This window comes from Solanum pennellii, chromosome 10 (genome assembly GCF_001406875.1).
Source record: "Solanum pennellii chromosome 10, SPENNV200".
Lineage (NCBI taxonomy): Eukaryota > Viridiplantae > Streptophyta > Magnoliopsida > Solanales > Solanaceae > Solanum > Solanum pennellii.
The window spans coordinates 39,267,865-39,281,015 of record NC_028646.1 but is presented as its reverse complement, the minus strand read 5'-3'; the positions used below and the strand labels follow the sequence as shown (position 1 = coordinate 39,281,015).

Here is a 13,151-nt window from a genome sequence, read left to right as displayed (position 1 = left end):
ACTTGAGTCTACCAGATCGTGCAAGAATCGTGAGTAGACCGTCAAGTGCTGCACGGAGTCTTGTCCAAATCGAAAAGGCCGTGACAAGTGGTATCAGAGCAGGTTCATCGTAAGAGAATAACGAACGAAGGAGACGGCGCTAGCAGCACCCCCAACGTCCGCACTGATGGTGGCAAGAAGAACAAGAAGGGGAAGAAGCAGCAGAAGGGAAATGAACCCAATCTGCCCGATCCTCCCCCAAGCGATCCTCCACCAAGTGATCCTACACCAAGCAAAGGGCAAACATCTCTCCCTCCCCATATTGTCGATGGAAGTGACGAAGACACCGGCGAGGAGCCCGTGGACGTTACTGTCGGACAGGAGTGGATTGCAAGGGTCAAAATGGCAAGGCAAGCCGTTGAGATCATAGGCCAGCGCTTGAACGGAACGGACAGAAATCTCAAAGCTCTTGAAGAGTACTCCCTTGAGGAAGTTGAGAGCGTCCGGAAGGAGTTGGAGGAACGCCAGCAAGCCGAGTACGAGACAAAGGAGGCCATTACTTTCTTAGAGTTCAGATTTAGGGAAGCACTTGGCGCAATTGAGTTGCTTAAGGCCAAAGTGGCAGCACTCGAGGAAGAGAGAGAGGTTGTTGCATCCTCATCACATGACCGGGAAAGGGAAGCCAGAGTTGAGGCGCCCAAGCCACCTGTCTTCAAAGGCGTCCGTGACGCGCAAGAGGTGGATAATTTCCTTTGGCACTTGGAAAATTACTTCAAGTGTATGCGGGTTCGTAGTGATGTGAACAAGATCAACACTGCAGTGTTGTATCTTTCAGAGTTGGCCATGCTATGGTGGAAGCGTAAAGAGTCTGACATCGCAAAGGGAACATGCGCGTTGAACACATGGGAGCAGTTCCGTGTGGAGTTCAAGAAGGCGTTCTTCCCTAGCAACGTTGTCTATGAGGCAAAGCGCAAGATGAGGGAGTTGAGGCAAAAGGGAAGCATACGCGCGTATGTGTGGGAGTTTACCACCCTTACATTTCAGATTCCCAACCTCAGGGACGACGATGCATTGTTCTACTTCTTGGATGGGCTGCAAAACTGGGCCAGAACGGAGTTGGAACGGCGGCAGGTCAGGACTATCGACGACGCCATTACGCAGGCGGAAGCCTTGACAGACATCAGGCAGGATAAGTCTTTCAGTGCCGGTGAGGACGACGAGGTAGGCAGTCATGAGAATAGTGGGGAAGACAGTGGCGAAGGCGAGGAGCAAAGGCCACAACCCAAGAGGCGAGGCGAGGAGCCACGGCCTAACAAGCATGACACCTACAGGTCCAGCGGCAAGAGATCCGGAGATCATAGGAACCCGGATTCCAAGGATGGTTGCTTCATATGCAAAGGGCCGCATGGTTACAAGAGATGCCCTGAACTGAAAAATCTTGGTGCTATCCTCCGTGAGAGGAAGGAAGAGAAAGCCCAAGAGGAAGAAGTCGGCGAGACTAAGCAGTTGGGCGTGGTAAGCCTATGCGGAGCTGCGATTGAACAACCATCGACGAGGCCAAGGCAAGATAAGCCAAGGCAAGCGGAGCCGAAGCATGCTGACAAGGGACTTGCAAAGTCTATGGCGTGGGCTCAAACAGTCGACATCACGATCAATGGGAAGATTGCTCGTGCGTTGGTCGACACTGGTGCGGAGGTCAATGTTGTGACCAAGACGGCAGCAACGAGGTTGGGGTTGCGATATACTTCAAGCAACGCCCAAATCAGGACTGTCAACGCATCACCGACTCCTGTAGTTGGAGTTGCGCACGGGGTGAACATCACGGTAGGCGATTGGCAAGGGAAAACCAAGTTCATCGTCGCCCCCATCAATATGTTTGATGTTATTCTTGGGCAGAAGTTCTTCCAGCAGTGCCATGCAGTAATCGATCCTCATCTCCAAAAATTGACAATCATGGAGAAAGGAAGGGAATATACAGTTCCCATGGTGAAGGCGCAAGCAGCGGAGGGACAGGCTAGACTGACAGCCATGAAGCTCGAGAGGGTCGACGTGAGAAGAAGGTTAACACCGGCAGCAACCATTGCAAGTTCGAGAGAAGACAATGGTGTTGGGAAGACCTTGCCACCGCGCAGGAAGAGGGTTCCGAGTAGGAACGCTGACGTGATGAAGAAGCCGCCGGAGCACTTGCCTCCGTTGAAGGATGAAGTTCGGAAGATCGGGTCGAGAAAGGTCGGGACATCGATGAAGAGGCTGCTCGAAGGGATTGATCGAGTACGCGAGTTGATGGTTGCCTGGCAGAACTCAACGCCGATACGGACGCAATGCGACGCGGTCGTCGCATCATCAGGTGGGGGAGTTTGTCACGACCCGCCAGATACCCAGGCAGATCGCGACCCGTCTAGGCAGCCAGCAGCCTGTGCAAGGGGACAGACAGCCCAAAACGGTCAGCAGACAAAGGGGCAGGCGTCCAAGCAGGCAGCAGACGAAGGGGCAGGCGTTTCAGCCGTTACAGGCAGTTTCAGCAGTTACAGCCGTTTCAGCAGTTACAGCATGTGGGGAGGCAGCAGGTTCCAGCCTTGGAGAGGCTTGTGCAGGGCCTCTGGAACGTGGGGCAGACTAGGGAGCAGCTAGGAGTCCCTTTTTGGAAGACTTAGATACATTCTAGGAATGTAGTCATGCCTTGAGTGCATGAACTTAGGGGCTTGTATAGTGTAGCATTTATTTACTCTTAGTGTTTAGAGTAGTATAAATAGATAGTCAATGTATTTGTAATACATCCACCAACATTTGAATACAAGTCTTTCCTCCAAAATCTGTCTTTGTCCCTCTTTCTTATTTCTCTTAGCGATCCAAGTAGTGAAAGGCTTACTTGAGTCTACAAGATCGTGCAAGAATCGTGAGTAGACCGTCAAGTGCCGCACGGAGTCTTGTCCAAATCGAAAAGGCCGTGACACAAAGGTGAGATCCAAGCTTAGGAAAAATTGATACACAAATCTGAATTTTTTTTTCTTTAGCAAACAAGGACTCNCCCCCCCCCCCACCCAAAAAAAAAAAGACTCCATAGTACAACAGTAAAAATAAAGAGCAAAATAAATAATTCAAAATAAATTAAATCTAACTACGATAAAATAACAATTAGCGGAAATTAATTTTTAATTGCCGTTAAATATGTATTTTTAATGGCAATTGACCTCTTTGTATATGTCCCTAAAACCTTTAGTGACATTGATTCTAATGTCACTTAACTAATACTGGTAAAAATTTTAGCACTCTTTATTTATATCAGTATTTAATGCCGATAAATTTATTTTTGTTGTAGTGTCTTTTGAACTTTATCACCTTGAAAATGTAATGAGTTATTCAACAACCTCTTTGAACAATTAACTTATTTTGGACATTGAAAGAATGCTCAAGAATTCAAATAGACTATAGGGAGTACTAGAATAAGTGTGCAAAATTATACGGGAAGGATAACCTGAAACACATAGAATAAATCAAGAACAAGTCCAAAATTTAATTACAATAATTATAACAGAAGGATCAAGACAATTGATAGAAAATATAAAACAAATAAGTTCAAAATTAATAGAATAATAAAAGCAATCGATTGAAAATAAGGAATCAAACAGCAAGTGAGGAATCATTAAGATGCAGAGCAACAAGCTTTCTTGGTGTTTATCTCCTCTGCACCAACAACAAGAGTCTTCCCTTCTTTAATGTTAGCAGGTGCAGGGTTTTCTGAAGAGAGTGATTTCTTACTGATTATCCGATAAATTTCTGAAAGATTCATCTGGAAAGCCTTCTCAACATTTGTTGCCTCCAACGCTGATGTTTCTATGAAAGAAAGCCCTTCTCTTTCAGCATAGCTTTGAGCATCCTCTGTAGCAACTGCTCGCAGATGCTTCAGATCTGTCTTGTTTCCAATCAGCATAATTACAATATTGGAGTCTGCATGATCCCTCAATTCCTTTAACCACCGGCTCACATTTTCAAAGGAAATAGGTTTTGTAACATCATATACCAGAAGAGCACCAAGAGCACCTCTATAGTATGCACTCGTAATGGCTCTATATCTCTCCTGTCCAGCCGTGTCCCAGATCTGAGACTTAATGGTCCTTCCCTCTACCTATGCATATATGATATATCATCAGTTCAGCAGAAACTATATTTGTTTTTCAAAATATACAGTTAAGTAAAGACAAGTAGAAACACGTAAAGAATTACAATTTACATTTGCTCATTCAACAAACAAAAAGAAAATTGATGTAAAACTTGCTTACAGCATGTAAGAAGCACTGTTGAATATTAAAATCTATGCAAAATATCATGGCATCCACACAAAGGTCGAGTTCATTTGAATAATTTTGTGGCAATCATGTTTGACCTCCTAGAACGTGGAACAATACACTTAACCTCACTCTTAGCTCAGGTAATCCTGGTTATTTTTCTAGTTTTCCAGTGAAGATGACTGTTCTATGCATCACACATTCAATTTGCAAAAATTTTTTCATTAGAAATGCCCCTTTATATTTTTGCTACTTAAGTGCAAACTCCACCAAAAAGTAAGAACATAGGACAAAATTATAGTTATATAGAAAGTATTAACATAAAGTTTTTTACTTAAATTTGCATGCTAATAATAGAAGGTAGGTGTTTGGACAAGAGAGGAACTTTTTTTCATTGAGCAATTTTCTTTTAATAAGAGCCCTCTGTATCATGAATCTAGGATTCTTAAGAGCAAAAGTTGAAAACATATTTGGAACCAAACTCAAGCAAGTGATAATTTATCAAGGCGCAAAGTGTCAAATTTACCCCTTTAACTATACAAAATGCCACAATTTTTCCCACCATTAATAGTTGGGGCCACCTATGCTATCAACCAAATTGGCTCAATAATGTCGTTATACACTAATTGAACTAGCTTGGGGTCACCTATGTCTCTAATTAGCCCGTTTTGTCCAATTAAATGACATGACTCTAGTCAACCCCCCCACCCCCCTCTTTACACCTACATTACAACCTTACCCACCTTCCTCTCCCACCAAAAAAAAAATAGCATCTTGCCCCAGAAAAACCATTAATGCCACTATGCTTCTCAACGTCACTATATAACCTGGCATTCAACTCAAAATAAGCAAACCTTTTTCCATTCTTCCTTTTCATCCTTTCACCACCTTAGACCCACCAACAAACAACCATTAAAGCCACATGTGAATCCCAATAATCAACCAGTGTTCAGTATAACCATAACCTTACATATCCCAAAACTGTCGTCCCACCACCACAACATCCTCTTCCTGGATCTTTCAAATCACATCCCCCCCCCCCAAAACACCCCAAGTCAATCCCCATCCACCATTCCACCTTCAACGGAAGAACCTTCAACAAAAAAAGAAATCAAAGCAATAACCAGTGGTGACACTGCCACCACTCGGCCAATTGAAGGATCCAGCATCAACTAATCCCTCTTCTTCAAATTCCAAATTATTTAATTGTAGTTCTTACAGACTTCCAAAGGCTTTGAACCAAACATTATGTTATGTCCCCTGTTATGGATCTAGTTATGGACGCTGTAAGATAAAATCTAAAGTTTTCTTTTTTCTACCTATGATGCTGGTTTGTTAAGTTTTCTTTTTTCTACCTATGATGCTGGTTTGTTCAGAGAGAACCTGCAATCTCTTGAGTTTGAAGTACTCAAAAACATGACTGCTTTCCTTTCCATTGAAATAAAATAACTTAAATACAACATTGGTGGTTAAACCACCCACCTAATAACAAGAAAATAACTTCCTACTACAACTGAAATGAGAAAGTGGAGGAATAACCTCCTTACTGCTAATAACTACTACAGAGAAAAACAACTGCTGCAGGGAAAACACCTTTTACAGAAACCTACAGAGAACTAAAAAACATAAATAATAGTTGTTGATTTAATCAACTTTCGGATTAAACTTTCCATGCATAAAACTATTGGTAGACTAAAAGTGTGCTAACACATTACCAGGTACAGTTGTGATGGAAAATAGTGAGGTGCTTGATGTAGACTTCAGTAAATCTGATTTTTTTTAGATCTAATTGATCTTTGTCCTTTTACGGAGTGAACTTGTGGAGCTTATGGTGGTTAGGAATAAGCGAGAGGTGGCGAGATGATGAAGGTGGTGGTGTTTGATGATAAGTAGATGATCATTGGTGGAATAGTGGTGTTGTTTCTTCCTGAGTGCGCATTTTGTATTTGTCTCGATGTATGTGCATGTGAGAACAAGTGATGTAGAGCGGAGCAAACCTGTATTTATGAGTTGACCAGGATAGAAAAAGCACTGTGTCATGCCATCAATGACACTGACACTCTAAATGAAGTATTTATTTGGCTTAATACATACTTTTCTCCAAGCTTATACGCAAATCTCTTAACACACTCCAATCTCACACGCAACCTTATACAAAAAAAACATTTCTCACACGTATCTAAGACACACCACTTCTGTGTTTGACCACTTTTTCTGAACAAGTGTATGTGACATGTGTCATTAGCTTTTTTAAAAAACACTAAAATTAAATGTACACTTCCATCTTCTTCATCTTCCCCTACAATGCTACCACCCCCATGACTGTACTACCATGTCAATTGATGCTCCATTCAATACTACCCATTCACAGAAAATTGAACAAAATTCTCAAAAACAAACATTTGTATGCACATGCTTCAAAAAGAAACAATTAAATAATTTGGAAAGGTATGCCGTATGCCAGAGCCTGCAAGAGAATCTGGTTTGCAATACTACATCTAAAGAAGTAGAAAAGTTGATCTACAGAAACATCAAGTTTAGGCGATTATTTCAATTTATACCATCTATGTAATACTACAACACGCGAGACATTGATTGGGGATAATCAACTATGTCCATCAGGAAATGTATTTTCGACTTTCTAAAAGTTTAGAGTGATGGGGAATCAAGGTGTTAGTCTCTACTCTCTGCTGTCGGTCAAAGCAGGTGGCCAGATTATTGTTGAAGTTGAAGTTTTTAGGTAATTGTCATGGGTGATGCCAGTTGAAGCTATTGAAGGAATGGGTTTGGGTGGGGAAAATTGATAGGTTTTTGTTAGAAGAGATAGATAGGTTGGAAAAAGAAAGATGATTGAAAAAATAAGAATATGACAACGTTGGAGTGTTGGACATATGGCACCCCTATAGGGCTTTAGACATGTAAAATTTTGATACTCACTCGCTGCTTTTGGTAGAACACCCGAGTGGCACTTAAGAGCGGGAAGTCTTAGACATATTTAGCAAATGATTTGGTGTGTAAAAGGTTGAGTATGAATTGAGGTGTGTCATATAGATTTGTGTTCAAGTTGAGGGGGTAAAGCAAGTATTAGGCCTATTATTTATTCTATAAGCACAGATATTTTAGGCAATATAAGGACATTCATCGAAAGAGATTTATTTTCCTTCCATTACTCAACTTGGACAAAAATAAAGCATAATTATTAATAATGATTTCACCCCAACCCACTCCCCTCTCTCTGTCTCTTTCTATCTCTCCATCTCTCCTGTCTTGCCCTAAAAGTTATTTTGACTAAAGGAAAGTATCACTCCCTTTTCGCTTTTCTTCAACCTAAGACACCCATAATGGACTTCTAAGACGATACTAAAAAGGTCAATATAACCTGAATTTAGTACATTTGAATTAACCAAAAACATGTAATGTCAAATGAACCTACTTAAGACGAACAAAAATACAAATCATATTAGTGGTATCAACGTTGTTATGGAAGCTATGTCATTCTTAACGCATGTTTATGTTTTTAGCTTAGTAATTTCTTCACTTCCAAGTTCCAATATATAGTCTAATTTGTTGCTACACTTATTTATAGACGGAAAGTATCTTCACAAAAAAGTTGTTAATGTTCACCTTGAATATAGATTCCTTAAATTCAAGCAAAAGGAGTAAATTTGTAATAGCACAGGTAGAAAGGCCAACATAATCGATCAAGGGTGTTTGGACTTTATTACTAATAGTTAACAACTGTAAAATAGATGTGCCAATTTTGGAAGCTAGTTATCAAACCATGCACCAGTAGAGTGGCCAATGCTCTTTCCTTTTCTGCATAACTAATTATTTTCTTAATCCTACACTCTTACTTTTCCTAGTTTCTATTTCTTCAAATCGAAGATCTAATATTGCCTAAAATGATTTGAACCAATTAGTGGCAGAGTCCGAGTAGCTTGTTAGAGCATGTTTCGGCATAAACACTAGTACTTGCAAATATTAGTTTGACATTTGGAAAAAACTGATCAGCTTCAGTATCTAAGGTGAATAACTCACAAATCTTCAAGAGTAAGAGTTCTTTTTTCCAAGTATAGCTCCCATCAAAATTTCAACTTCTGAATTCCTTGCTTCTTCTTTCTTTTGTTTTTTCAACTTCAACTTAATTATATTATTGTTAAAACTCCTATTTAACAACTTACATAGACGAAAAGTAAGGACTGTGGCTCTGCTGGGTTTCATAGATCTAGAAAGAAGGCTGTTGTGCTGGAGCTCAAACGATTAGAAATATGATTCAAGCTTATTAAATCAAAATCCTAAAACCTATTTCTAATCTTTTGAGCTCCAGCACAACAGCTCTTGCCGTTACACATTGTCCTCAAAAGATGCGAAGCCTAGAGATGAGTCTATTCCAAATTGTGAGTGTTCATCGATTGGGTGGATCTATATGCTTCGGGGTGGTGAGACGTGGTGCAACTCATTCAACTAGAAGAGCAACCCGTTGGTTCACAAAACCCCGTGAGAAAATTGGTCAAATTATCAAACCTATGGGACTAAAGGAATGATATAAAAAAGAGGGAAAATAATCGTATCAAATAAATATGAAGCAGAAGAACCTAATTTCAAATGAACAAATTCAAATTTGAAAAGGATCTTTCTTATAATCGACCGAAGTGAGAAGCAAAAATATTCTGATAAAGATGTTTCTCAGTAATATCATCATTGGCCTGATCTGACTCCCCATCCAACCACCCTAGGGTATGTTTTCGAATCAACTGCAACTTAAGCTGCTATAGGTCTTGCCGTCACACATTGTCCAGATTATGTAAATAATCACATCAAATGGGTGTAAAAATCCAGATCTTAAGTAGGCATGCAGGTAATTGTAAGTGGTATAAATAGCGATGACATGTTTCTGAAGCTCACTGATGCATCATTGTTAATAATAAGTTGATGATGATCGGAAATAGAAAAGGGTGAAGAGAAGAGAAGAGAACCTTGAGAGTACGAGTAGCAAATTCAACGCCGATAGTAGATTTAGACTCCAAACAGAACTCATTTCTAGTGAATCTGGAGAGTAAATTGGATTTTCCAACTCCAGAATCTCCGATTAACACAATCTTGAACAAGTAATCGTACTCTTCGTCTGCTCTCCTTGCCATTTCTCCTTCAACAAACAATTACTCTACTCGCAAGCAATCAACAATGGTATGGTGGGATCTGTTAGCTCAATCACAAATATAATATACGCTTGGACTTGTGTTGGACTTCTCTGGACCTCTGTTTTTCAAACTTGTGCTAATTTCTATTTTGCTTTTTGCTTTGCGGAACAAACGTCACAGTTACGGCACTCACTCAATAGTCATGTGGGTTTACACATTTTCAAACAACAATAAAAAGAGTTTACGGGCGCACAGTTTTTAACACGGTGTTCGTTTGGATTCAAAGGTAAATATAAATGTGATCTAAAATAAGTTATCAAACTATTTGATAAAGTTAAAAATAAATTAAAAATAAAAAATATATCTCCTCTATTTTTTATTTTTTTTTGGTTAAAAAATATTTTAGTTTTACTTTTTTTAATTTTTATTTTTACTTAAAAGTTACTTTATTTTTTATAACTCAATCCAAACAGACTTTAAGTAGGCGTTTGGCCATGCGATATGGTATCGTGAGATGGATTCAGCGTTTGGACATGCATTTTTACATTGATTTCATTTCATAATTTCATATCATGAGATGTGATTTCATATTCTCCAAAACCATGATATGAGATTATATGGAAATTTCATATCATGATTTGAGATATTTTAATATAAAAATTGATCTACAAGTTCATATTTTGTTAAAAATAACCTCATATTTATATCTACTAATCATTTATTTCATATCTAAATAAAATTTATAATCATATCATTACTTTTTAAAATTTATTATTCTCACCGACATAAAATTTATTATTCTCACCAACGTATAGTCACTTTAATTCACACCAACTGATTATTGAAGAGATGAAATATTTATGGTCTTTGAGCATGAAAATATAGTTGTGGGTGATATTGACCAACAAAAGGCTCAAATTAACAATATTGTCTCGTCTTCTCAGTCACATGATCGAGAAATGCAAGTGCAACGTGACGAAATAGTATGTACTATGTAAAAAGAATAATATTAAAGACTAGTACACTATAATTTTTGTTTGATTTTTTTTTGTTAAATTAAAATTAGATGAAACAATTACTTGAGTGGAGAACAAATAACTTTGTAATAGTTTATTATGCGATTTTATAACTTTTTATTTATTTGGTAAGATGGAATAAGCAATTCAGTGTTATTTTAATAGTTCTACAACTTATGGGATTTTTTATGTTTATGAAAAAAATACAACACAAAAATTCCTATTCGCATGTCCAAACAAAACTTCAATTTCATCTCATGATTCCATATCATGATACCATATCATGATTTCATATATTCATACCATATCGCATGGCCAAACAGGTCAGTAAAATGTTGTTTCCATTTTTTTTTCATCTTATCATATTTTGATGACTTCACATGTAGTAATAGTATGGAATGTTTTTGTTTCACTTACTCTTTCCTTATGTTTTTTATTTTGTTACAACAAGAGGGGTATATATAGTTATATATACATGGGCACCAAGTGTGATACATGAATATCTACACTTTCAGCACCAAGTATATCATATGGATAGTTAGTTACAACACTTTGTTTGTTGGGTGTATATATTCCTCTTACACATAGTGTACAGTGTGTACATATATGTTATCACAAGATATATGTATGTAGACATTCATTTTACAATAAGTTAAAGAATCACAATAGTTTTTAAAATTTATATACTTAAAAAATATTTTTTGTTATTGTTGTTGATGGTGACGGTGGTGTTGGAGCAAATATTACATTTGTTTCATTTAATATCTTAAAATTTAAAAGAATTGTTGTTGTTGTTGTTGTACTTTCAAATTTTTAAGATATTAAATTAAAGATATGTAATTATTTGCAAGAGAAAAGACATAAAATCACCATTGAAGTTGCCTCGAATTTTCAAAAAAACACCTTAACTTTGCGGGTATCCTATTACCCATTAAACAACTTCACAATAGTATGTATACCCCATTTTTCGCTCAATACCACTTATACAAAAATATTTGCAAGTCACGCACGAATAGTCATTTGTCACCTGTTAAAAGTAATTTTACATTATTTTTATTTGATTTCTTTGCTTTTTTTTTTTTAATTTTCTTTTTCTTTTTTTATCTTTTTTCCTGTTTCTCTTTCTTCTTCACCCTCATTCTCTTTTTCTTAACTTTTGTCATTCCTTTCATTGTGTAGAACAGCCGCTAAACCTGTTGTGGCGGGACAAAATTTTTTATAACATTATTAGTTATTTGTCAAACTACCACCAATTAATTTATTTATGAAAATAAATATTGGTAAATAATCAAAATCTAAATACTCAAAATATCATCAAGTCAAAATATCACATTTAAATAACTTCCTTCTTCAACTTCATACTCCCAAATCGAGTTTTTCATAGTTTCGCTATTCCTAAATCTAAAATCTTATTTGTAGGAGGAATAAAATCATTAAACTAATTTGTTTTTCAAAAAAAAAAAAGAATAAGAATGAACACAATAACATTTGTTTTTAAAACAAATGGAGGAAGACATAGATATCCAAGAAATATGGGTAAGCTAATCATGGTAGGGAAGATGAGAAAAAAGATTTGAAAAGTAAAAGAGAAAAGATATAAAATCACCAATGAAGTTATTCTGAATTTTTAAAAAGACACCTTAACTTTGCGAGTGTCCTATTACCCCATTGATCAATTTCACAAAGTATGTATACCCCATTTTTCAGCCAATACCACTTGTACAAAAATATTTGTAAGTCACGCACTAATAGTCACTTAACACGTATTAAAAGTAATTTTAAATTATTTTATTTAATTTCTTTGCTTTTCTTTTTCTTTTTCCTCTTTTTCTTCTTTTTTCTGGTTCTGTTTCTTCTTCTTTGCCTCACTCCTGTAGCTTTTGTCATTCCTTCTTCCAGAAGAACAATCGCCATATCCATTGTTGTGGAACGAAATTTTTTGGCAGCATTATCAATTATTTGTCAAACTGTCACCTATTAATTTATTTATGAAAATAAATATCGTCAAATAATCAAAATTTAAATATTCAAAAAATATTACCAAGTCAAAATCTGACATTTAGATCATCTCCTTCTCCAACTTCTTACTCCCAAATCGAGTTTTCCATAGTTTCACTTTTCCTTAATTTCAAACTTGATTTGTAGGAGGAAAAAAATCACTACTAATTTATTTTTTTCAAAATAAAAAAGAATAAGAATGAACACAATAATATAGTTTAGAAAAAAATGAAGGAAGACATAGATGCCCAAGAAACATGGGTAAGCTAATGATGATAGGGAAGATGAGAAAAAAAATTGAATATTAAAAATTATTCCTAATAAAGCTTTTAAAAAATTAATACATGGGTTTTTGTATTTTTTTTAAAAAAAAAATAAGTCAAATTGGGAGTGCCACAGGGCAATTTTACGTTGGTCTGAAGTAGTATGAACAGTACATCACGTGCCTAAATTTTGTGACAACACGAGTGGTGTTAAAATTAGTCAAAAAGGTATATTTATTGTGAATTTAGATAGTTTCGTGGGGTAATAGGACACCCGCAAAGTTAAGGCGTCTTTTTGAAAATTCGAAACAACTTCAGTGGTGACCTTATATCTTTTCTCAAAGTAAAAACTATTCATAATAAAGCTTTAAAAAATCAATACATGGGTTTTTATATTTTTTTCAAAATAAGTCAAATTGCGAGTGCCACATGACAATTTTACGTTGGTCTGAAGCTGTATGAACAGTC

At 37.0% G+C, this 13,151-nt stretch overlaps 1 protein-coding gene across 1 annotated transcript; it reads right to left on the bottom strand.

The window, feature by feature from the left end:
* Positions 1-3,439: 3,439 nt before the first annotated feature.
* LOC107032118 (ras-related protein RABA2a-like) lies at positions 3,440-9,623 on the bottom strand. Its single transcript, XM_015233695.2, has 2 exons — positions 9,242-9,623; positions 3,440-4,105 (listed from the first exon to the last, which is right to left on the bottom strand). Exons 1-2 carry the CDS (start codon positions 9,404-9,406, stop codon positions 3,623-3,625), a joined length of 648 nt encoding a protein of 215 aa, XP_015089181.1. The 5' UTR covers positions 9,407-9,623; the 3' UTR covers positions 3,440-3,622.
* Between the last annotated feature and the right edge of the window lie 3,528 nt (positions 9,624-13,151).